The 25,016-nt window shown below is 51.0% G+C and overlaps 5 protein-coding genes and 1 non-coding gene across 6 annotated transcripts; 5 read left to right on the forward strand and 1 right to left on the reverse strand.

The window, feature by feature from the left end:
• Positions 1 to 6,820: 6,820 nt before the first annotated feature.
• Positions 6,821 to 8,432, forward strand: BO94DRAFT_553051 (HMG box protein; the record flags this gene model as incomplete). Its single annotated transcript, XM_025613630.1, has 3 exons — positions 6,821 to 7,000; positions 7,086 to 7,157; positions 7,218 to 8,432. 3 exons carry the CDS (start codon positions 6,821 to 6,823, stop codon positions 8,430 to 8,432), a joined length of 1,467 nt encoding a protein of 488 aa, XP_025471859.1.
• A 1,785-nt stretch (positions 8,433 to 10,217) lies between these two features.
• Positions 10,218 to 11,578, reverse strand: BO94DRAFT_218645 (uncharacterized protein). Its single transcript, XM_025606205.1, has 3 exons — positions 11,562 to 11,578; positions 11,037 to 11,494; positions 10,218 to 10,987 (listed from the first exon to the last, which is right to left on the reverse strand). The coding sequence occupies exons 2-3, from the start codon at positions 11,157 to 11,159 to the stop codon at positions 10,262 to 10,264; spliced, it is 849 nt and encodes a 282-aa protein (XP_025471860.1). The 5' UTR covers positions 11,160 to 11,494; positions 11,562 to 11,578; the 3' UTR covers positions 10,218 to 10,261.
• Positions 11,579 to 12,325: 747 nt separating this feature from the next.
• BO94DRAFT_581443 (DNA replication protein PSF1) lies at positions 12,326 to 13,127 on the forward strand (the record flags this gene model as incomplete). The annotated part of the gene is made up of 3 exons (XM_025615407.1): positions 12,326 to 12,352; positions 12,412 to 12,962; positions 13,034 to 13,127. 3 exons carry the CDS (start codon positions 12,326 to 12,328, stop codon positions 13,125 to 13,127), a joined length of 672 nt encoding a protein of 223 aa, XP_025471861.1.
• A 937-nt stretch (positions 13,128 to 14,064) lies between these two features.
• Positions 14,065 to 17,558, forward strand: BO94DRAFT_581444 (sulfate transporter family protein; the record flags this gene model as incomplete). Its single annotated transcript, XM_025615408.1, has 6 exons — positions 14,065 to 14,296; positions 14,390 to 15,721; positions 15,774 to 15,973; positions 16,024 to 16,257; positions 16,307 to 17,484; positions 17,534 to 17,558. 6 exons carry the CDS (start codon positions 14,065 to 14,067, stop codon positions 17,556 to 17,558), a joined length of 3,201 nt encoding a protein of 1,066 aa, XP_025471862.1.
• Positions 17,559 to 22,031: 4,473 nt separating this feature from the next.
• BO94DRAFT_456836 (uncharacterized protein) lies at positions 22,032 to 23,855 on the forward strand (the record flags this gene model as incomplete). The annotated part of the gene is made up of 5 exons (XM_025607719.1): positions 22,032 to 22,312; positions 22,377 to 22,575; positions 22,632 to 22,833; positions 22,888 to 23,160; positions 23,212 to 23,855. 5 exons carry the CDS (start codon positions 22,032 to 22,034, stop codon positions 23,853 to 23,855), a joined length of 1,599 nt encoding a protein of 532 aa, XP_025471863.1.
• An 881-nt stretch (positions 23,856 to 24,736) lies between these two features.
• Positions 24,737 to 24,808, forward strand: BO94DRAFT_t54. The gene has a single exon. It is a non-coding gene; the product is annotated as a tRNA-Glu (tRNA).
• The last annotated feature ends 208 nt before the right edge of the window (positions 24,809 to 25,016 follow it).

Raw genomic sequence — 25,016 nt, forward strand, 5'->3', positions numbered from 1 at the left:
TGGAATCGGAGGTCCCCTTCGAGTACTTGCTCGATGTGCTGCTGGTGGTCGATGGGATTTTTTACCAACGTCAACCAATGGCTTCTTGGTTGAGGGCAGATCCGCCTTCCCAGGGGCTTGCCCGGCTGGGCCCCACTGGTGGTTGCGCGGAGGCTAAGCTACCGTAATTTAGCGGGGTCTGGTGGGCCCGTGGAACGACGTCGTTACTACCTATCTACCTAGTACATACTACATACAGCACTGATACCACACTAGTCTAGAAGCGCTCGGTCTAGACTGGGCCTGAGGTGTCGCTGGACGTTCTCCAAATCGGTTATGCATGCACAAGCGGGTGGTCGGGGTAATCAGCTCCCCCCGTCCAAGTGTCGTCTGGCAGTCCTCTGTTAGTGTAACATGAAACCGCTCATTCAATGTTGCAGATCGTCAATTGCGTCGGGCTTGTCTGATGATGATGTTCTTCCCTGCCTGCCTACTCTGGCTTACTTAAGTTGGCACGGCTTGTCCGTATTGTATCCCCCGTTGGAATATCAACCTTAATTCCTTCGCCTGAATACTTGCATCACCCATTGTGTCATTTCCCCTCTAGTGTCATAGTCGCCGCTGGTATGTTGCAGCGCAACCCAGCATTTGTATTACTTCAAATCTCCTGAGGTGTACACCCGCTAAACGTCCCGTCGTACGGAGCCTACCTGGGAAAACTTACCAATAACGTAGAAGATACGGTGTGTACAAACTGTTGGACTGTGCGGAACAGAGCTGTCATTCCCAAATTCCCAAGAGTGGGGGGTATCAAGGCAGATCCTCTTCCATAAAAATGGTAGAATGGAGTAGCCGGATTCTGGAAATCCTCTCGGTCTGTGCAACCAACCAGACAGTGACCGGATAGTGACGTCGGCCTGACTGTCGCTTGTACTGCTGGGAGGAACGGTGACTCAGGCACTAGTCGAATCCTGCTCACTCCAACTGACCAATACCCAAACTGTCGGGTCCTAAATGTGTCAGGTATAGAGTCGCAAAACTTGCTAAAGTCACATCGTGCAGGACGATCCAATCCACCAGCCAATCGATGGCCACGCTACCTGGCAAGAGAGCAGGTCGGGTCGTTAGTGCGACCTGAGACGGGCGGCCTGTTGGGACCCCGGCCGCCGTCTTGCCTAGGGAACTTCCTTCCAGCCGAGCCCGTGGCCTGCCCGAAGTAAGCGCCAGATATGTGGTTTGTATGCATGGTGGTTCAACGGTGCTGTTGTGGTTGACCGACAATCCCCATGTCTTGAGCCACGTTTTCCATTCAATCACAGCCTGTGGTGTCTGCTATCTAGCGGTAAGGGCGTATCTGGTCAAAATCGGTGAGTGCAGAGCTGCTCACTGGCTCCTGGCTGGTCACGAGGTAGTCCGCATGAGTTGGGGTACCGCTTCGTGCCTATCTGAGTGCGCCACAGGCTGCCCTCGAGCATACGTACTCCATGTATTATTGCACATGCCAGGCTGCGCCCCTCTGGTTCCACTCCGTGTCATGCCTATCCCGTGACTTGGGGAGTTTCGACGGCTCCTGCCCAGCCCTAATCCCTGCAGAAGGGGTGGCGCTACCCCGAGCATCTCGGAGATATTCGTAGGCCCCAATGTGGGAATGACGTACCTATGATAACCCTCACACCCTGTCATTCTTCATATATTCGACGCTTGGCTCATTTCCACCCCTCCCCATTGTCATCATTTGCAATCATTTGCAATCATTGATGAAAGAGATCACGACCTGAAACGGATAAAGCAGGGGGCTCGGCAGTGCCCATTTGAAACCGCGAAGTATTTTGGGATGCAACTGTTATTCTTAGCTGCCTCTGCTTGTTGATCTCGACTCAGTCATACACTGACCCTCGAGGCGGTGGCCCATCAATGTAGGTACTAGGTGGGCTGAATGAAGACGACGGGGTGCTTGGCGCGTCAAGGAACTTACTAGTCAGCAGACCGTCAGATTCTTCGCCATGCGTTAAATTCACTTTACCGAGGGGGCTTGGGGAAGGAGGGGCACCGGACTTGGAAAGGTGCGCTGCTTGGCGTGGATCTAATGACCTTCTAGAAGACCATCGAACGCTTGGGAGTGGTGTGGGTGGCTGCGATGGGCCATGGCAAAGCCAATCAGATCCCTGTGTCAATCCCTCTTGCAACTGGAAGCAGCCTGGAGGTTCAGGTTTCTTGGGTGACACCAACCACACTGAATGGGTAAATCCTCCGGAAACGCAATGATAACGTTTGGAGGGAGCCTCTGGGCGCAAGCCACCCCATCTGTATAACCCTCCCATCCAGATGCGGCGCCAAGCAGTTACAGAAGGCTACTCATGTTACTCGTTCCATCTCTCCCCCCTCGAGGGAGCGGGACGGGCTGTCAGAAGGTCTACACGAAGTGACCGTGCATGCGACCCATGGGACCAATGGACAAACTCGATAAGATAAAACGCCCCAGGAAGTAAGTTCCTCGCTCAGACCCCTTTCAAGAACAAGGAACGAAGGAAATGGTTTCCACTAAGGTTTCTTCTTCAGCAACGTTCCTGCGCCCGAGAATACTCAGGGATAGTCGAGAAAGTCCGAACAAAGAATGATTACGCAGGGCAACTTTGGTTCCTGCGCAAGCCATCGGGCCCTCTTCGCGGGTCCATCAGAACCTAGCAGCCCACTCTTGCAGCCGCAGATCATGCTAGCTAGCTATGCGCCCTTCAGGCCGTCCCTTCAGCTGGTACGGGAGGATCTCACACAATGAATGGGGAGAAGGGGGTGGATCGATTGGAAAGAGGACTTTGCAAAGTGGATCAGCCATAAGTGGAGGCCGGCGATCTGTGGGTTGTTGCGATCTCGTCCAGTCCAACCCCCGGAGATACGTAGGGGGCCTATCTGTGGAGGTAATTGTGTTTTTGATATTGTCGCAGCCACACGTATCGGCTGTGCTGCACGTCTCATGCCAATCACTGGCTGTTGACAATTAGTGCACATTGTTGGTACGACATGACAGCCCAATGGCGGCTAGAGCGTCAATTCCCCGATTGCACAAAAACGGAATTGATGCAGAGATGGTATGCTATATAGAAGCAATAGTATGACAACCTCTCGGAATTTGGTGATCGCTCCACCCCACCGCCATAGTGGGTGGCTGTCACACGTGACCGAAAAGGATCCAACTGTCAGGATAGCCCATACCCGAAGACGGGGATAATCAGAATGCCGGAAATAAACAGTCGCGCCGTAGTCCCAGCCGAGCCAGCCAAGCTAAGCTGCAATGCATAATACTGCATGCAGAACCCCTGTCAGAATGGCCACTAGCAGACTAACAGCATGCAGGGAACAACTTACGTAGCTCCGATACAGAACTAGAACGTAAGGAGTTATGTTACCCCATGATCGTTTGGTTACGGCTCTATCTGTATTTTCCCTCCCCCAGTCATGTCAATGCTCTACATAGCACAATTACGTCGCACCAAAATAGCGCAGGTACAATCCTGCCTGGTTCAATTAGTATGGAGAGTTACCCACCGCGACTCCACTGGCACTGGAGCCAATCCTCCTGCCGCGGCGTCGCCCGTGCCGGCCTAGCTGGACGTAGCCCACATTCTAGGACGTATTTGGTAATACCCCACCAGCGGCCTCACGGACACGATCCCGCCAGCTCAAGCTACCCAAATGGGCTAGTGACTTTCAATACATGACGTTAGCTTTGCTCAGTGATCTGCTGGAGCCAGTCCTAGTCCGCCGGCTACCTTAGCCCAGCCAATGGGTAAACCAATAGCAATCGCGTGGCGTAATTTTGTATCCTTGGTCCCCGATGCTGCTCATGCTCTTACCGGTTAGTGTAATTTTGGGGGGTTCTCTGATCGGATGTCGGGCAACTGAGCCCACGGCCAAACCTAATTTCGAGAGGACGATGGATGCGATCGCTGAGAAGATAATGTGACTGGGATGTACACACCATGTCTTCCCTTTCTATTCATGTTGACTGATAGACATGTTTCCAATAAGAAAGAAATATCGCAACCTGCACACGAAATGACCTGCGCCCCTCTCTCTGTCTGAGTTGGTCTTGGCCTTCACTAAACATGGACCTGCTCGCACCCGAACCAACATGGCAAACCGCCTTCCACTGGTTCTACACCTGACGGATGTCTCTCACGTAGCATCTCTCAGCGGCATCCCTCGGACCGGTATGTGGCCCAATAGCCATCCTGAACGCTGCCTAGTACTATGTCTCCGACCTATGTCCCCGAGGCCCTAACGTTGGCTGGCTATTTTTTCCTCGGAATAAGCAAGAATACTAGGCACGACGATCGACTGACTCAATTGTGGGGTATAGGCCAAGCAATAGTATGTCCTTGATTTGCACTAAGTGCCTACCTTTTCCAGATACCTACATACGTACTCGAACACCTCGCCCGGGGGTCCAGGGGGGAAGAGGCAAGCTCTGCCTCGGCGATGTGCGGATGCGGAGAAAGCAGAGCCTAGGTGGACGTCCCGAAAGCTGGAGGGGAAACAGGTCGATGCGGGTGGTGACGATGCTGATGGATGTCGATTTCTGGGGATGAAGGTCAGAAACCTCCTTGCTGTCGGCTCGTCCGAACTCACATTCAGCCTACTGATATTCTTCTACAAATCTTGATGGATGGATATTAATGGGGGCTTACTATAGGGATGTCTGGTTGGTCAATGGTGTAGATATCATGCAGACATTCATAGTTCCAGACTGTTCGGACGGGGAGGCCCAAGATCCGTGGAGTTTACCATGGAGTTAAGCTCAGATAGTTTCTGCTGTCCGACTCTCATCTTGTTTTATGCGAGTCGGCAATCTTAATGATCGCTTTGATGGCTTGTCATTTGTGCTTTCTTTCCATTTTGGATTATAATATCTCTTTTATTACTTCATTCACTTGCCTCTTTAGACTTTTTTTCCCTTCCCTTTTTTTTCTTTCTCTGTTTTTCTTTTGCCCCTTCTTCCTACTCGTATTTCTATATCTTCTTGAGAATCGGACAAACCTGTCTCTACCACAATAGATGACAGGTCCATCATTATCTAGACCTTTACTCGAGGTGGGCACACCTGGGGCCGGGTATTGCTCCTTGAGCATTGGGCCAAATTCGACCAGTGTCACTGCCTACTACTTTAGTGGCTATCCCCGGATAGATAGTAGATCGTACTAATGACCTGATGGGCAAAAGGTGGGACGAATGCCCGAACGTTAGACTGTCAGTCTCGTCGTTAATTATTTTTTAATTTTAAAATTGGCATTTTAATTGGGTTCCCACTCGCCGAAATTCAGATTTAATTAATATTTTATTAGGACGTATGATTTGATCCACGATCCAAATTCACTTATGGGCCCAGTGTGTTCTCCATGTAATGAAAATACCGACCCTACCCTTGCTATTTTCTCCCCTTAACGACCCCCCTCGCTATGACTGGCAGGCTTGTTCAGCAATCCAAGCTCAATAATCAGAGACATGATAAGAGTTGTAAACCCAATGCGTGCCCGGGTAGATGCATGTCCGCATTTAGTAACCTCCCTGACTCAGGATCTGAACAGCCTCAAGCCCGCGATTTGCCCCCTCCTTCTCCCTCCTCCTCCTCCCCCTCCCTTCCCCTCTCACTCACCCCCATCTGGGCTTCTGGAAGCGAGAAGGAACCTAGATTTGGCACAAAGAGAAATCTAGAAGCAGTAGCCGTAGGAGAATAAACAGGGGAAAGACGTGTGAATGGGAGGATCCGAAAATAAACGTATGGGTGCCCCAGGAGAAAGGGAGTGGTAGAACAAGCGAAGTGATGCTAAAATAAAATGGAAATCAAATCACATCAATGGGCGAATGAATACCAAAGGGAACGCATCCATGTCCGACTCCGGTCCCAGAATAGTGGAACAAAGAGGATGGCATCCAGCAGCCCCGTGCCAACATCGAAGGAACCACCGCCGCCGGCCAGCAGAGGCCACCGTCAGGGTTTCAGCCGCTGGTAGATCCCACGGTTGTCATGCCCATCTAGAACTTCGCGCTGCAATATCCATCCCGCCTTAAACTGCTTGATATCCGCCCCAAATCCGCATCGGTTTCCTTGTCCTTCCTTTCTCCCATTCACTCCAAAACAACCAGTGTTAACACTTTGAACTACTCACTTGTTGTGCCGCTCTGGTTTGCTGTGATTCCTCCTCCACTTTTACTTTCACTTTCACTTCCACTTTCTTCGAGCTCCACCTCCACTTCCACCTCCACTTCCACCTCCCCTCCTCTTCTACCTGTTACCCATTCTACTTCTCCAGATCCTCGTCTGTAGCTTTTTCTTCCTGTTCCCCGCCCTTTCAACCGACTTCTCCTGTTCTGACCTTCATTGTCACCCTTTGACGGCTGCTTCCGCCGTTGCTTCGTCTCCCCTGTTCATTTCAATTGCTCCATTGGCTGCCGCCTGTCTTTGCCCGCCTCTCGCTTGCTTTGCTGCCCCCTTCTTCCATTCCAGTTCCCCTCTTCATTTCCACCCGGGTTGTGGGAAATCCCTGTTGGATTGTAACCCTGCCGAGAGCCCTCAAATGCATATCCTCCCTGTGGTGTACGACTCTTCAGTAGCTCTTTGTGCTCTTCTGAGCTCCTTGTTCGCCTAGTTGTGCCCGACCCACAACTGGCTGTCGCATTCTTTGACCTACTACCTACACACCTCTTCGTTTCCCGGAAGAAGAGACCTCTCCCCTCCTCTTTCTTTGCTACGCTACCTTTCACTACCTTTTCCTACCTCTTTCTTTGATCTCCGACGCCTTTACATCCTTTATTTGCTCGTCTTTGATCTCTCCCGTCTTGCAAGATGGCTACTGCTGCTACGGCGAGGTTCATTCGCGGTCCGCCACCTTCCCCGCCTCAGTCAACTGATGGAGATCCCGCCTCCGATGCTCATCGGAACTCCTGTGGCATCCTCCAGCCAGTCTATGGCCACCATGACGCCTATGCAGCCTCTGCGTTACATGGAACCCATGCACCTGGCGAGGTGACACATGAACACAGATTACACTCCCAGGCAAGCACTCAGCACTGCATGTAACCCCACCCGCTCGAGACTAATCGTGCTCTAGGACTACACTTCTCCCCCATCGCAGTATGTCTCTTCCAGTGACTATCCTCGAGCCCTGTCAATGCAGAACCCGGTAGGTCTATCTTGTTATCACAGGTTAGCAAGAACGGACAGTTGACTGATTGCAACTCAGATGGCAGCCAATGGCCTCCAGGTTAACACGCCACCCCCAGCTGCAGACGAGGGCCTGGCACCAGACTCGGTGTCACGCTGGAGTTCTCCTCCAACTCATAAGCAAGTGACACGGGCAAGGGTAGCCAGAACTCCTAGAGTGCGTCGCAGGAATAGGACCAGGAAGGAAACCAAAGCCCATCTCAATGGCCCTTTGAGCGAGGTCACAAAGCATCTCACCAATGTCCCGATTCGAAACATGGAACTTGAAGTGAATCGATCGATCGAAAAGCGACATGAGGAAGTGGTCAAGAAGCACGGAAAGGTTGCCAGACCGATGAACTCATTCATGCTCTATCGAGCGGCATACGCGGAACGGATCAAGAAGATGCTCGGACAGAACAACCATCAAGTGGTGTCTGAAGTAGCGGGTGACAGCTGGCGGCTGGAATCCCGGGAAATCCGTGAGAAATACGAACTTATGGCCAGTATCGAGAAGAGTAACCACCTGAAAGCGCATCCTGGGTACAAATTCTCACCGTCGAAAGACAAGAAGAAACGACCCGGGAGCGAAGATGAACGACCACTAGCCAACACGCCTGGCTCCAGCCCAGCTGTGTTCCAAAACCGTGCCATGAGCGCTTCAGAAGTCGGCAGTAGCGGGTGGGACAGCCGCGAAATAACACCTTTCGACTTTGCCGATCACGGTCTCTTGCCTTCAGATGGCTATCTCCCTTCGTCCTCCTGGCATGCGACCAACCATGGGCGATCGCACTCTGGCATGCTACCTTCCTCTGAGCCGTCGCATTACCTGCAACAGACGATCCATGCGGCCCTCATGCCACACGTGGAAGACGTCCGGTTCAAGAAAAATGGCTTACATGGAATCCAATACGCCACATCATCTACACCGCTGGCCGCCCTTCCTGGTGCTGCACATCATGATCTTCTCCAACCGTCCACCTCGATGCCGAGCGATGGACAGCTGGATCCCCAACTGTTGACTTTGCAGACCGAGCTTCAAAGCCCAAGTCAGCTGTTTGGCGGTTCGCACTACATGTGGCAAGAGTCGCCGATCCACCTCTACCCCCCTACCACATCGTCACTAGGCCCCAATTCAGTTTCTTATTCCGCGGGAGCCTATCATCCGGGTTTGCACTCTCTGGAAACTGATCCAGCCCTTGATGGTCCCACTGGCGAGTTTGACACCTGGATCAACCAGGGCACAGCGTACTAAGGATCATTTGAAATCCGTGACGACGGTGATGAAAGCCCTTCTATCAGTGAATCTTTTATTTAATACTATCTCTTGAGGTGGACATCTGTTTATTTGCAATTTCTCAGGACGGAGTTTCAAAGGCATGGAGATTTTACTCTAAAAGGCGGCCTGGCGCTGTTTATCATTTACCCTGGTCTTTAACACACACCACTTTGTCTGTTGACTGGGATCTATCTTTCGGTTCTTTGGGTTATGGCATGATACGGACGGTTATGGTATGGATATGGCCTTGTGTTTCCTGGGTGGCAGTTCTGTTGAAACTATTGTGATTCCCTCATGGTAGTTACGGGTTTGATGCATTAGATCGTTTGGACATTGCATGATAACAGGAGGATACCATCACAGTTCAATTGATTGTTTTATGTGTTCAAACTTGATAGTGGTGTATTTAGTGAGCTGGATTTCACAACCGAATTAATTCCACACAGATAATTTACATTGTGTTACTACTACCATGATAGCCACCTGTGTTATAATATACCAGTGAATACCCACCAAGTCTTCCCCACCATTCCACTCAGAAGCTGGCAAGTAACACAAAGAACAGATTAAATTCCCTTTTCTTCTGCAACATACTTGTCCGTCAGGCCCCCACCCAACCCCAACTTTATCCTTCTACCCCTTCACCAAGAATAACCCATCCCACAGCCCCACCCTCCACCCTCAGCTGTATCATATGCATGATACATCGCGCTCAATCCAATTACGTCACCGTATATCTCATCTGTTTGATACCTCATTTTCTACAGTACTTATCAATTATCCACCCAGATTATACCGTACCTTTGTCTACAAGATTCTGATATACCTTTAACTGAGATCTTCCCCTATTCCAAAGATTGAAAAAAAATGCCCATGGTCGTTCCGAAAGTATACCTGTTTTTGATTTGCTTTCGTACGGTTACTATCCTATTCATTAGTCGGGCTAGATACATACATACATTGAACAAACCTACTATATGCTTACATGATGAATATTCTTATAGAGTTTGTGGCTGCATGAGAAAGTAAATCTGCTGGGTGGTCGGGTTAGGGCGGGGTCGTGGGGATATTCACTTGTGTTTGTGATATTTTGGGGTGGTTTGGTTCGGTGGTTGGGCTGAGGTTGTAGGTGCTTTCATCAATATATCATGGGACGAGATGATATAACAGCGGGGGCTGGGGTGGGTTTTGTTAGTAGGAAGTGAAGGAAAGTTGAGGTTAAATGTGATAGGAATGACTATGGATTAGGAAAAGGGTGCAGGATATGTGAGATTTGATAGGGGACTGATCTCTGGTAAATTAGAGAGTGTATATTATTTGTAAGTGGATATGCTTGGGATAGAATGGGATCTAGGCAGCTGTGTTGTATGGGCGGGATGGCATGTATGCGGGGAGGTACATTAGGAGTACCTGATTTCTGTAGAAGAATGTGGGAGTCTCCGATGTAGCAATGGATGTGGTGATGAGTGTAAATATGAGTTTGATGGATGGTATGTATAGGTGGTGGTGTGGTTGGATCAAGTGTTCATCAAGTATACTTGTATTGGTATCTAAGGGACTTGCCAATGATACTTTTCGTCGGCTGTAGATATTACGCAATGAGAGAATAGGCGCGAGCAATGAGTGTATTTATTTATCATATCATGCGACTAGCGAGCAAGTATCAAGCGTAGTAAAGAGCAAATCAAACCATGAAGCCAAATTGGAGTCAATCTAGGCATATAACGGCAAAGCAAATTGAAGGAAAGTGTTAGCCACAATAGCAAAGGTAGGGCCGTCAGGACAGTATCTTCCTGATCTCCTCCTCAAATCTTTTCCTCCTGTTCGGGACGGCACCCGCAGTCATCGTTCGGCAAAGGAGGTGGCAGGGCATTCTCCTCCTTAAGTTTCTCTCTCAGATCATCCACCAAAGAATCAGGAGAGCGATTCATTACACCTGTATTATCCCAGATCTTCTGGAAGCCTTCTTCCAACTTGCCAATCTCAACTGTTCCACATCCCACGACTTGGATGCGAATGTGCTCCAACATCTCAGACCATAGTCGATCGCAATGCTCATGATAGCCCTTGTCTCGGCATCGCAAGAGAATGAGGTTTTCGACCGCCTTCGTGACAGTTAGGACCTTGAATGGGTACTTCTCCGGATTGAAAGTCTCGTCCCCATTTCCTTTGGGGTGGTTAAATCGGCCGCAGTCTCCCATAATATCGGGCAGTCGCTTATCGTCTGTCGACATGTAGTATTCGTCGTGATGCGGTGGAGTGCCCAAGGGAATGGCCGGGAATCCTAAGAGAATATCCGATTCCCGGTAAAGCTCCAAGACAATATATGGATGGTAGTACTTCATATTTAGATCTAAAGGAAGGTAAAGATGTCTCGCAGGCTTCATCGTCCTTTCCCTGGGGTCTCCAGATTGGTGGTAATAATGTTCGCAGTGTTCACCCTTGCATTCGTTGAGTAAGGGCTCTGTCATAAGAGCTTGGTACGCGCTATCAATCATCTTATCAGGGATAATGAAGGATACGACGGGGAGCTTGTTCTGATTAGTGACAGTGGCCTCGTTAATCTAGGATGCGACTTACATTCAAATGATCCATAAATCCGTACGCGGATTCCAAGAGCCTACCCCATAGGACATTAGGAACCTGGGCATTATCCAAGATGCGCGCAATAGAGGCGCACAGTTCTCGGCCGCCGAAACTCATTTTGAAGCTGATAATCCTGGGTCTATCGAGAGATGTTGCTGCAGGTCTTTGAATGGGGAAGAATTGGAAAGTGTTCCTACTCCTGATATCCTTGGGCTATGGCATGGTTTTATATTGAGCCATGTCTTGCCAAGCAAGCAAAGAGCGTTGCTGGGTATTGTTAAGAAGTAGTTGATGAATTCCTCCTCACGTCAATTGCCGGGCTGTATCTCCTACTGAGTGGTTAAATCCAGAGCTCACACGACTCACCTGAGGGAATCGGCCAAGGAATTCCGATAACGAGTCTAAAATGGCCAGTCATCTGGCTTTTTTGTAAATAGGTTTCTCTAGTTTCGCTTTGTCACTTTCAGTTACTACTCTTTGTTATGTCGGGAGAACCGTCAAGTAAATGAACAATATCACCTATCTCGACATCATCACCCTAGCCTAGCGTATTACATATTGCTCAACGTAGCCACCATGTCATGGCATGTTGAAAAAAGTAACATCAATCAATGTTGCGCTGAGTTCCCCCAATTGACGCTGCATGATTAGCCCCGGTGGGAAACGCCGGCACTGCTGCATTGGCTTATTCGGCAAATACAAGCCGATGCTATGCCTATTCGAGTCGTGGCGTAGTCTGGTCCATATTAGCCGGTGTTTTCATAAAAAATTGCTGTCGTCTCTATAGCTAGCTTGTCGGACGAAGCCTTGCGTTAAATGCGTATCTCAAGGATACTGTAGGATGTGATGAAACTCGCAGACATTCACTGGCCTACAACACAGCTGGGTTGGAGACGCATGGTAGAATCAGCTTCGGACATGACGTCTGCTTTCCTGGAATCAGCCATGACTCCAGAGGAACATAACGTCAGTGCATCTAGCAGTTGGCTGAAGTCTAGTTTGGGTTGGCCATCGCACCTCAACAGCAGGCTTGGCAGGCACGCGATCCGTACGTCACGTGTAGATCTTCGATCGGGCGGCGGCCAAGCGATCCGCAACGCTTCCCTGGCAAGACTTATCTTCGACCTTAGTTGAACCCTGAATTCCAGTTTGATACCAATCGAATTACATCTTATCGATCTAGCGCACCGGTCGTGTCTGGCTAATCTTTACCACATCCACCACAGTCAGAGAACGCGTCAAGGCTCATCTACAGCCACGGCGGATAGTCACCTCTATCCGTCATGTACGGCGAACATGGAAACAAACTCGTACGTACTTTCCACGCTATACTCCATGAATACCCCTTGCTAACAAAACCCACAAACAGGTCCAACATGCCAAACGCACTCAAGCCCTTACCCATCTCCCTCCCTACCAAACCGAACTAGTCCGTGCTGTAGCTCGCGAGGTACGCGACCTCGACCGTGACGTCGCACACCTCCTCAGCCCATTCGAAGGCAGCTTCAACCCCTCACAAGAACCAGCTATTGCATGTGCCCTCCTGGTCGACCACCTCTGCATGCGTCGCAATAAACGATGTCTCCTCGCGTATCACCGCGTTCGCGCTGAGAAGCTCGAGGAGCTGTGTTGGACGGGTGTGGATTTGCTCGAACAGCAGCTGCCGACAGCAGAGGAAGGGGCCGGAGGCACATCAGGCCAGGGGACGGGGGGACATGCAGCGATGGGCTCTGCCAGTGGGAACCACAGTTCGTTGAGTCCCGAGGAGGAAGAGTATTTCCGCCAGTATAGTGATCTGCTCGCGGCGTACAAGGGGCAGTGGACGGATATTGATCTTACGGGGAGCTTGGAACCCCCGAAGGATCTATTCATAGACGTGAGGGTCTTGAAAGATGCGGGGGAAATTCAGACCGAGTATGGGTATGTGAGGCATTTATGGCGCCCCTCGCGCTTGTTGATGATCGGCGGGCCGGAATGCTGACATTGCACAGGGTGATCAATTTGACGAAGAACAGTCAACTTTACGTACGGCAAGGGGACGTTGAACGACTCATTGCCCAAGGGTTCCTGGAGCGTCTTGGTTGAATGAGGGGGGAGAGTTTCAGATCATGCAAGTTATGTCTTATGATACCCATTGATTATTGATGCCTGAGAATGAGTACGGTACAGGACGGTCTAGCTACCATGGGTAAACTTCGTAGCAGTCTCCTGATTTATTATTCCACCATCCCTCGTAACTCCGGCAGTTGGCTGCATGCGTGTTTACTTACTAGTGGGCGCTATAACTGGAAAATTATCAAATTGCGTAGAGTAATTGGGCCATCACCAATCAATTTCGCAGCTGCAGCACCGTTGACGGCGGCGCAGTGCTTACCTAATGAGTGTGAAAGGTGGGAAGCGTCTGGGCCTATCATCGGCGGCGTGCGCCCAAGCTCCTTCGTCCTCGCCTGCAGCCAATTGTGACACTTTGACTTACGACATTTCCCCTCCCCGAGGCCCCCAAAAGACCGAACTAAACCAGGGTGAATGTCTGTCGGCCAGCTAGCGACCGTCCCCAGGCCTCTAAGGTCCGGTTGAGATCGGTCCCGTCAGAATGGTGGGCCGGTGACAGTCGTGCCTTGCCCGTGATAAGGCTTTTTTAGTCACTTCCGCCCGCCAGCTCCGATAACGACGTGGAAAGTGGAAGTCCATGCCTGGGCCTCATTGAGTCCTTCCGGACCCTTCTGGCCTCCATCGTCGGCTTTCCCTCCCTCTCCTCCTTGCTGGCGTCGCACTCTATCCTTTCCCCCTCACCCCGTCCTCCAATAGCGAAGCAATGCCAACGGGCTGTCTATCTATCAAATTCTTGCGTCATTTGATATCATCTCCCCTCCTTCTCACACTTTTCTTGTCGCCAAACGATCACAAGCCTTGCAGCCTGCGGGCTTGATCTCCTCCTCGGTAGTGTTTTGCGTCCGACACGCGCAGACTGTTTGCGTGAGGCGATCCCTCGCGACAGTCTACCTTCCGTTTGCGGTTCACGATGGGTGTCCTTCGCTCCCGAGACAGCGGCGACTTCCGCATATCCGGGTTGTCCCCTCATCGCTCTCCTCTGGAGGATGATGTAGACCCCGAGGGGACGGAAATTCCGGTCGAGCATGCTAACAATGGCAGTCCGCCGCGATCATCGGGCTTGGAGTCAATGGTGTCTGGCGGCACCAGCTTTCGAACTCCAAGCCGGTCTTTTTTCCACCGGTCATTCCATAGTCCAGCGGGTACGGAGCTACGGGGGTTTTCCCTTCCTCTTTCTTTTCCTCCCTCGAAGCCTTTCCAATTGCTCGGTGATTCATCCTGACTCTGCAATCTAGATCCGGCGCATTATTCCTCTCACGGTCTTAGGGAGCAAACAGCCGAGCTGGCTTCCTTCGCCTTGTCTCATGAATCGAGTGCCCTTCCTCCGTCTTTAGATATCTTTCAGCCCTCTCAGAGTCCAAACCGCCCGTCGTCTCCAGCTCTGAGTTTCGCAGCACCAAGGAGAACAAACCTGGAGCCCGGTCCTTCCTCGATTGTCACCACCGGTTCGTCGGTCCTGACACAGCTGATCCGTAGCCCCGATGGCCCCGAAATCGACCAAGACCACCCAGACAGAACTGCCAGTTGGGATGAGTTGAGCGAGAGTGAAGTATCCGAAGATCATCCTCTGATAGCTGCAGCCGGAGGGGCGCCTACTACCGAACAGGCATCACTGTTGCCTAAGACGACACATGCGGGACCCTTCCAGGGTTATGGAGCGATTGGTGACATTGAAAACCAGGGCCGTGCAGGGAAAGGTGAGATGGACGCGGTTCCTAGAGCTCTCCATCAACTTAAGATGGGTGTCCGGGTGCTAGCAAATCCTAAGTCGTGGGACGGACAGACGGTATGGAGAGAAGGGATTGTCTATCCGCTTAGCCTCCTGCCGTCGGTATTTTTGGGCCTTCTGCTCAACATCCTCGACGCCCTTTCGTACGGGATGATTCTTTTCCCACTAAGTGAGCCGGTCTTTTCTGACCTCGGCTCTGACGGTATCTCTATGTTCTACGTCAGCACGATAATTTCACAGCTGGTCTTCTCATGTGGAGGCTCCATCTTCAAGGGAGGGATCGGAAGTGAAATGATCGAGGTTGTCCCATTCTTCCACCAGATGGCCTTCACAATTCTAAACCGGGTTGGCCAGGACAACCCGCAAGCTGTCCTGGCAACGACGATCCTGTCCTTCTCGGTCAGTTCCATTCTCACCGGTTTGGTGTTCTTCTTGATGGGAACTTGTAAACTTGGTGCGCTAATCGGGTTCTTCCCCCGGCACATTCTAATTGGATGCATCGGTGGTGTGGGCTTCTTTTTGCTCCTTACGGGTGTTGAAGTTTCCGCTCGACTACCGGGCTCTTTCGAGTTCACTTTGAAAACGCTGGAAAAGCTCATGCAGCTGGACTCAATCTTCCTATGGACGATACCTTTGTTGCTTGCAATTGGCCTTCTTGTTCTGAAGCGTTTCTTGCGTTCCAACTTCTTGGTTGGTGGATATTTCATCGTGGTGGCAGTTGTATTCTATATTGTAAAACTCAGTGCCGGCGTATCTATGAGTTCTTTGCGCGGCAGGGGATGGGTCTTCGATGCTCCTTCTTCATCAAACCCATGGTACCACTTCTATACCCTCTATGGTGAGTGATAAATGCGCACTTTTGCGGGCATGCCACACACTGACCGTCCCAGACTTCTCCGCTGTCGATTGGTCTGCATTCCTTGATACCATCCCCGCAATGTTTGCACTCACCTTCTTTGGAGTGCTTCACGTTCCGATCAATGTCCCAGCACTTGGCATTTCAACCGGTGAAGACAATCTCAATGTTGACCGTGAACTTATTGCTCACGGTGTCACCAATGCGCTGTCTGGCTTTGCTGGGAGTATCCAGGTAGCTATATTCGAGCCTCAACTGAGAGCCAAAGTGCTGACATGTATCAGAACTACCTTGTATACACGAACAGCCTTCTGTTCATTGATAGTGGTGGTAACTCTCGATTGGCAGGGGTCATGCTTGCAGCTGCTACTGCAGGAATTCTTGTTGTTGGCCCAGTTATCGTCGGATTTATCCCAGTCATGGTTGTTGGGGCACTCATATTCCTGCTGGGTATCGAGCTGATGCAAGAGGCTTTGGTTGACACATGGGGCAAATTGCACCGGCATGAGTATCTGACGGTAGGCCTGACACTTATCTTGCTAATATTTCTTTCAGCTGACCTTGCAGGTTGTCATCATTGTCGCGACTATGGGTGCTTGGGACTTTGTCGTTGGTATCTTCGTCGGCATCATCCTCGCCTGCCTGAGCTTCGTGGTTCAGACTTCACGCAAATCCGCCATTCGCGCCACGTTCTCGGGTAAAATCACAGGCTCAACAGTCAGGCGCCCGCCTATCCAGCAACGGTTCCTGAAGGAAGCAGGACACCAGACGCTCATCATCAAGCTTGGTGGATACCTGTTCTTCGGGACCATCGTGAGCGTGGAGAATACCATGCGGGGCCTTATCGAGGAGGAAGCGTTCAATCAACGCCCTATCAGATTCCTGATTCTGGACTTCTCCCGTGTTTATGGCATCGACTTCTCTGCAGCAGAAGCGTTCACTCGCATTAACCGTATTCTCAGGAAACGCAATGTACAGATGACGATCTCAGGCCTCGACGTGGAAGGAGATGTCGGAAGAAGCCTCCAGAACGTGGGACTTTTTGAGTCTGCGAATGACGTTGAGATATTTGAAGATCTGAATTCAGCGCTTGAGTTCTGTGAGAATGACTACCTGAAGGTCTTCTACAGCCACAGGGAAGCCTTGTTGAATGGAAAGAACAAATCGACGGCTTTTCTTGAAGTCCCTGCGGCTCAAGGTCAGTCTCATCTTGGCGACGCGGTGGTGAGTTCGCCTCGTCAGCGATACTTGCAGCAAGCCGCTAGAACGACTCTTCACGAGAACGAAATTGCGGTTGTTCAGCCGGCAGCATGGTCCGCAATGCGACAGCCCCTTCCGCTTCTCCTACAGACATTTCAGGGCTTGACGTCACGCAATGAAGATTTCTGGTTCAAGGCTTGTACGTACTTCGTCCGCGAGAGCTATGCGGCCGGCACCGTGCTATTCCACGAAGGCGACATCCCCAAGGGCTTCTACCTGCTGGAGTCGGGAATGCTACGCGCAGAGTATGAGCTGCCCCAGGGGCGCTATTTCGAAATCATCGTAGCCGGGAGGCCTTGCGGCGAGTTGCCATTTTTCAGCGACACGCGACGCACAGCGACAGTCAAGGCCGAACAGGATTGCGTGAGCTGGTGCCTGACGGCCGAGAAATGGCAAACGTTACGCGAGCGTGAGCCAGAGATCGCGCGAGAGCTGCTGACAGTTAGTCTCAAACTCACAACGGAGCGGATGGACAGTATTACTTCGTAAGTGACGCCTATGACTCTGAAACTGATCAATACTGACCTCACCCAGATATGTTCTTACGACAGCAGCTTGACATAATTATTCGTCTTGTAATCGGAACATCCATATATGTTTGTTCGCATCTTGGTGGAGATACAGTGCATATGTAATGACCTAATGTGGAAGGCATCAAATACCATACTTGATTACATATACACAGACAAGAACGTAGCATTTCCCACCAATGTATACAACAGCCACCAGAAGAGTAGGCGCTCACGCAACCACCGAGCTCCATGAACAAGAGGAGTCATACTAGCCGGCGCATGACCGCCGAAGGAATGAGCCGAACCACTAACATAGCCTTAGCCTTCGTACTCGGGTTGGACAATACCAATACCCTGAAGTGATACAGAGTACATGGAAACGAGCCCCGCCCACCAATCATAAAAGGCATCGACCCTGCACACAATGATCGATCGAACAATGGCGTGACAAAGCCCGAGCCAGTCAGGCGACCTGCCCCTCCCTCCCACCGCTTATCTATCGTCAGTTCGTCACTGAGGGGCAGTGGAATCAACCCCCCCTCGTACTTGAGTCAAGTGACAAACTAACTAAAAGCACGCCAATATCTCTCGTACTTTGGGTTGAAAATCATCCGCAGGCGGGTGGGTTGGTGAGGGGTCACGTTATGTTGGCTGTGCGCAGAAAGTCATGTGGTTTTTTGGGGGTGTGGATTAGCGGGATGGATGGTCATGCAGTAGATACTTGTCTGTTTCTTTGTCAACTTTCGATAATAATACATTGCTGTCTTCTAGGTAGTATATTGTTATTGTATAGTAGTTAGTAGGTTTATTTATCCTAAATCACCGAACTTGGTTGCATGGCATCATAGGAAGTATTCTTCAGGAAATTCGCTTCCGGAGTACATACATACTATCCTTTAATTGGATAGCCGATAGAAAATGTGGTAGGTTTGGGGGCCGGAATTTTCGGGGCCGGGTTGGGTTGGGTTGGGTTGGGTTGGGTTGGGAGATGCAAGATGGCGCAATCAACATCAACTTACATCTGGGGCGGAATGTTTTGCTTCAGTTCGGAGGATGTCATTCATACGAACTAAGACTGGTCTGCACTGCTGAGTAGATACGGGGTTATGTAGGTATGTAGGTAGGTACTTTTGTTCTATGTGGCTACTTTGCATATGTATACTTACAGGGGTGGTGAATGGATTTAAGTAATGGGTTGTGATTGATTGATTGATTGACTGATTGATTGCTCTTCCCCTCTTGCTACGGATCTTCCTGAGGGGAAAAACCCCCGACTCTACAGGTACGTAGGTAGGTAGGTACTGTGTATGTATGTACAACTCCAAAAAGAAAGAAAGAAAGGGCTATCAATTACAATCGCAACACGGGCCAAGCCTGATCATCAGATCGACGGTGGTCTGATTGGCTCCAAGTGCGGCCGGGACAACAAGCAGTCGTTGGGTTTGATTGTCGAAACGGCGAAAAAGGGGGTGCTGACCCGGGTCCACTTTCTTACCGCCCTGTCCAGTAAAGTCCAATCCGTTGGAATGGTGCGGACGGGAAGGTAAGTACTTGCCCTAGTGGTTAGTATCTAGGTTGATTGGAAGCTAGGTAGATATCTACTACTGGGTAGGTAGGTAGGTAAAGTATGCTCGAGTCACGGGCGTTGACTGGATTGCCTATTCCGGGTATGCTATGATAGGCGAGAGATCATCGTGATCGCTGCTTGCTGCACTGACGCTGACGGTGTTTTGACATATGATGTAGGTAGGTATGTATGGATGTAGGGATTGTTGGTTCCGTGGTAGAGATGACTGCGTGTTGTGGTTTGGGGGCAACGAGGTACGCATGATTCATTGGGTAGGGTTTAGATAGGTCCAAGGTACGGAGGGGTGTACCTAGGTTGGGTTGGAGGGGAGAAAGGGAGGGGTTGCTTCAAGCTTGATTTTGAGGTAGAACTATCTAATTATGTGTGTGTTTGATTCTAGGGTGAGTGGCTTATCTAGGAGTACTCCGTAGGAGAAGACAGATAGGAGGTGGTGTTATTTGCGTCGCTCCTGTTCAGAGCTTCAGAACCAGTCAGTTAGGTGAACTTGAGACAGGGGATGATGATAGCGTTGGTGGATGTGGGGCGCTCGTCCGCCCGCCATGGCGCTATCCAGTCATTAACCCCTACTAAGGTAAGTAAGAAGTACGAACGAGTGAACTGATGGACCTTGTCGGGTGGATGTGGAATTTTTCGATCTTTTTTTAATTTTTCGCTGGTACACTTTAGAAATGATGCTTATTCCATAATCTGTACGGGAGTAGTAGTAGGAATTATCGGCGTCGGGGAGAAGTTGCTGCGACGGGTCGCAAAGCCACAAGTCGGAAGGGGACCTATTAAGGTGTGGAAATGAAGACATCATCAGAGTACTAGTAGTAGTACTACTGTCACGCGAGCCATCTGCTACTGGCCGCAAAATCCCACGGATAAGGCAAGGCAAGGTAGCCTGAGATGGAGGGTGTGTCCCGCCCCTGGTTGGCCCCCGAATTCGCAACAATGCCGGGCTGTCACGAGGGGCTGCCTGTCTGTCGCATCATCGCATGGATGGGGATTTCTCTCCCATACCTGAGATAAACAGGTTCGCCCTCGGAGGATGACGACGATAATTGATTCCTCTCGAACAGATCCTGCACATCGTTAACCGAAAGGACGACTGGTCGGTAACCGAGCGTCTAATAGATTGCTCCCTATGGGCAGGATAGGTAGACTAAAACTCGGAATCCCAGCAGTAGTGGCCCTCCATAGCCCGGCGCTTAACACCTGACTAACATGCCATAGTCGGAACTAATCGCAGACTACGGAGATGCCTCGAGATCTTGTGGATCAGTTGGGCAGAAAAAGTCCTGCTTTCGAGCTGTATATGTGAAACATGGATATTTGAGATGAATTTGATACAGCCCATGGCCGCTTGTCTTACTCCTTCCTCCCATGGCTTGAAGGTGAAGGATGGCAGGAGGAGAGCGCTGAACTCTGAAGATGCCACTTGTCTGGATATTGGAACAGCCAACTGACTCAACCATGGTTGTGTAACGGACCAGCTTCAAGCTAAACCCACCAGGATGATCTGAATAGGAGACCATGGATCAGAACCGGATGGGTGGCTGGGTCCCACAAACACGGTGACCAGGTGATACGAGTAAACATCGCGTCTTCAAAAGTGGTCTAACGAGGTCGTTCAGATTTCCGATAGAATTACCTTATATATAATTTTCGTATGAACTTTCGGATGTGGTTTTCCATTGTTGGAGGGGAATGGGATGGGATCATCGGTGATAAAGTGATCATGTCAGCAGCGGGTTAAACCCAGCTCGAGCCGTTAATCTGCACGGCGGGTAGCCAGTTACTACTACTAGGTACTATCTACGGATGGAGAGAGCTGCTGCTGACCTGTCACTAGAAGGGAGCTTCTCCCAGGAGTGACTGTCTTGGGGAACGATTCACCATGGTTTCAACCGCCCTTTGACTTCATAGGGGCCCAGGGTGAGGATTTATTACCTATTATTGGGCGATGGGCAAGCTCGCGCGACGCAGGAGCCATCGTCCAGAAAATTTTTCGTTTAGAGGATTACCTGCCGGCGGCCTGGTTTATAGTTTGGACCCAATAGCCGGCCCTCTTCCCCATCGATGGACACCTTTTGATCGGCTACTATCATGGTGACGGAGTTACTCCGGGATTCCCTGCCATGACTTAGGTAACCCATTCGGAGTCGACTTCCAGTAAGGTACGAGGTCGATCTGCAGGATACATACATACTGTGTACAATCCCGAATCCCGGCGTGAAGAAAAAGAATGAATGAATGAATGGTGGTGGTTGTGTGGTTTGTGGTTGTGTGGTCTGATGAGGATGGGTCAATCAATGAGTGTAATGGGGCAACCCCTGATTTCTTAGGTAAAAGAACTAAACGGAAAATGAAAAAAAAAAAAAGAAAAAAGAAAATAAAAAAGAAACAGACACACAGTCCACACCATCCACCCACCCACCCAAGCCCCGCTAAACCCAAGATTACCTAGCGCGGGAGTAGCCATCCCAGCATCAGGCCCACCCTCTTTCAGTCTAGGCTCTAGTGCCGCCCTGCAGCTCCCTGCCTGTTTTGGACGATGCGCCAATGACCAGGCCTGGTCGCCCACACCCTTTCATTTTCGCCCTCGCCGTGGCCCTCCTTTCGCCCCTTCTCCTTCTTTTTCTCCCCTCTTTTCTTGTCGCTTCCTTCCTCTTCCCTTCTGCTCTTCTTCTCTTCTCTTCCCATATTCATTCTAATCGTGACTGACCGTCCGGGTTCGTTTCTTTCCCACCCAACTTTTCCCCTTCATTGTGATACCCGAGCTCTTCTGGCTTTGCGCTGAAAGAGCTTTTGTTTCCTTCTGTTGAGATACCCCTTAAGAGATACCCTGCTCGACGCGCGCCTTTAATTCCGGAGCTTCGCCAGCTTCCATAGCTCTCATTTAATCCATCTCTACTGACTATAATTACCCGCCTAATCACTACCCGACACCATGTCTGAAGCTCAGAAGCCCGTTGAGGAGACTCCCGCGGCCTCACCCGCTATTGCTCCTGCTACTGAAGCGCCTGCTGCCACCGAGGCCCCGGCCACCGAGACTGCCGCTTCAGAGGTCCCCCAGGAAACTCCCGCTGAGGCCACCGAGGCTGCTCCCGCCGCCGCTGAGGAGTCCAAGGCTGATGCCCCCGCCGAGGAGCCCAAGGAGGAGGCCAAGCAAGAGGAGGTGACCCCCGCATCTGAGGGCGTCCTGGGTTACAAGGCTCCCGGTCTCGTCAAGTAAGGCGCCACTTGTTGCGACAGGAATACAACATGCAGTGACTAATCATGTGTGACACAACAGGGGTCTGCGTTTCGCTAAGCGCTTCTTCTACTTCAGCGATGACGCCGTCGAGGCTAAGCAGCTTTCTGCCTTCCACCAGAACGAGAAGGCCGCCATCGCCAACCCCATTGCCGCCTGGGCTAGCCAGACCGGCAAGGGCCTTCTGTTCTTCACCAAGCGCGCAGAGGACAAGGCCGCTCCCGCCGGTATCTTCAACTTGGTCAGTACCTGGAGCCACGGATAACGATTGCGCCGGTTTACTGACATCATGGACAGGCTGAGGTTTCCGACATCGCCAAGGAGGGCTCCAGTGAGCTGCACTTCAAGGTCAACGGCCAGAAGCACACCTTCCAGGCCGCCGGCGCTTCCGAGCGTGACAGCTGGATTGCTGCCCTCGAGGCCAAGTCTGCTGAGGCTAAGGCTGAGAAGGAGGCCGTCACCTCTAGCGAAGGTTACAAGGCTGAGCTTGAGAAGCTGAGTAAGTCGCATCATCAATATGCAGAGGAATAAATAGAAGGCTAACAATCATCAGGCAAGCCTGCTGTCGCTGAGCCCGCTAAGAAGGCTGAGCCCAAGGAGGAGGCCGCCCCCGTTGAGGACAAGAAGGAGAAGGAGGCTACCTCCAAGAGCCGCTCCCAGTCTCGTAAGAGGGCCAGCATCTTCGGAACCCTGCTTGGCAAGAAGGAGGAGGCTAAGGAGGAGACTGCGCCTGCTGAGGAAGATAAGGCTGAGGAGGCCAAGCCCGCTGAGGCTGCCACTGAGGCCCCCGCCGCCGAGGCTTCTGCCGCTGCCGAGAGCGCTGAGCGTATGTCACTCCGAGTCGCTGGAAACGTTTACAATGCTAACATCATCATAGCCGCTGCTACTACTCCTGCTGAGGCTAGCGACAAGAAGGAGGAAAAGGAGGAGAAGAAGGAGGACAAGGAAGAGAAGAAGGCTGAGCACAAGTCCAAGCGCGCCTCTCTCTTCGGCAACTTCTTCCAGAAGGTCACCAGCCCCTCTCACGAGAAGTCGGAGAAGGAGGCTACTGCTCCCGCAGAGACCCCTGTTGCTAGCACTGCCCCTCAGTTGGATAACCCCGTCGAGGAGGCTGCTGTGAAGCCCATCGAGCCCGAGAGCGTGACCGCTCCCGCTGAGGCTGAGGCTGCCAAGGACGCCACTCCCGCTCAGTCCCCTGTTGCGGAGACCCCCAAGGACAAGCGCCGTACCTCTTTCTTCGGTAACTTCGGCAAGAAGAAGGGTGACTCTGACAACGAGGGTGCCGATGGCGAGCCCAAGCCCAAGGGCAACAAGCTCGGTGGCATCTTCCGCAAGCCCAGCAAGGCCGTGAAGTCGGAAGTCAAGGACAGTGAGGCCGAGGCCAAGGCTGAGGCTCCCAAGGAGGCCACCGTCCCTGAGTCCCCTGCTGAGGAGAGTGCTCAGCCCGCTGAGACTGCTGCGGAGGAGAACAAGCCTGTCAACGTTGCCTCGACTTCCACTCCTGTCCAGGCTGCTGCATGAAGCGCTTCCCGCAGAGATGTCGAGTATGAGAAATGGTGGGACCAACGGTATTCGTATCCCAACCCTTCGACACCTCCATGATCAATTGTTATAAAAATGGAAAATCGGAAGAGAAAAATACATCCAAGAAAAAAAAATCCACGATTGTTACTTTTTGCGCTTAATTGATGTCTCCACTGCCACCTTTTTGGTTTCCTTGTCTTGTCCCAAGCGAGGTCGACCAGATTGAGTGTCAATGATACCCTCTGCTGCTTTGGCGGTCATTTCCGAGCCCTGATGTCTATGGCGCGTCTGGTGCTGCGTTCCATTCGTTGATGATATGCGTTTCGCAAGGATACCCAACTGGCCTTGTGTGTTCATGTTGTGCGCCGACCAAACTAGATTGATACCACTTGCCGCTGATTATTGTTCTTTTGTTTCCGTGATTCGTTCATGTTGCTGTTTAATGCATTTGTCTTGATACCCCTAATGGGAGGAAGGGTCCTCTTTGCTGGTTGGATGGGCGCGGGGCTGATGTCTGACGTTGGAACCTCCCTCCACTCAAATTGACCCAAACCGTCGACTACCGTGGCTACATGGTGTGACAGCGTGCTCATAGCGCCGTGTATACATGGCACAGCATCATGAGATAATAATTAATAGAATTCACGCATTGTTAGCAACTCGTTGTTTGCCTGTTTCAGGTGACTTGGTCGTAGCGTATCCCACTGGTTCGTCGTCGTACTCGTATGTCTGAGATGGTGGTCCACTTGGTCTACAGGGTGGGGATTCTTCAGTGTAAGCTTTAAGGTACGGGTACCGAGTATGCAGGGACCTCTCCTTGACTGTTGAAATATAAAGCCGCTTATTAATGTATAACAGAAATTTATCTTCAACAACCATCCGATATGGTGTAGTGGCTAACATCGCCGTCTCTCACACGGCAGCCGGGGGTTCGATTCCCCCTATCGGAGCTCAATTTCTCTTTTTGTTTTCAAACACAATGTCCAGTGTACAGTGGCCTCTCATTTGATTGTCTATCATTGTTTTTTGGCCCCCAATCAGCGTTGACATCGAAGTAGCCTGCTTACTCTGGCCGTTTGTGTAACCTGGCCATCGAATCAAGCAAATTTTCCGACTGATACTTGGAATTCAGTCAATGTCAATGTCTAAATATACGGA

The sequence above is a fragment of the Aspergillus sclerotioniger genome, assembly GCF_003184525.1.
Source record: "Aspergillus sclerotioniger CBS 115572 chromosome Unknown BO94scaffold_3, whole genome shotgun sequence".
In the NCBI taxonomy this organism is placed as follows: Eukaryota; Fungi; Ascomycota; class Eurotiomycetes; order Eurotiales; family Aspergillaceae; genus Aspergillus; species Aspergillus sclerotioniger.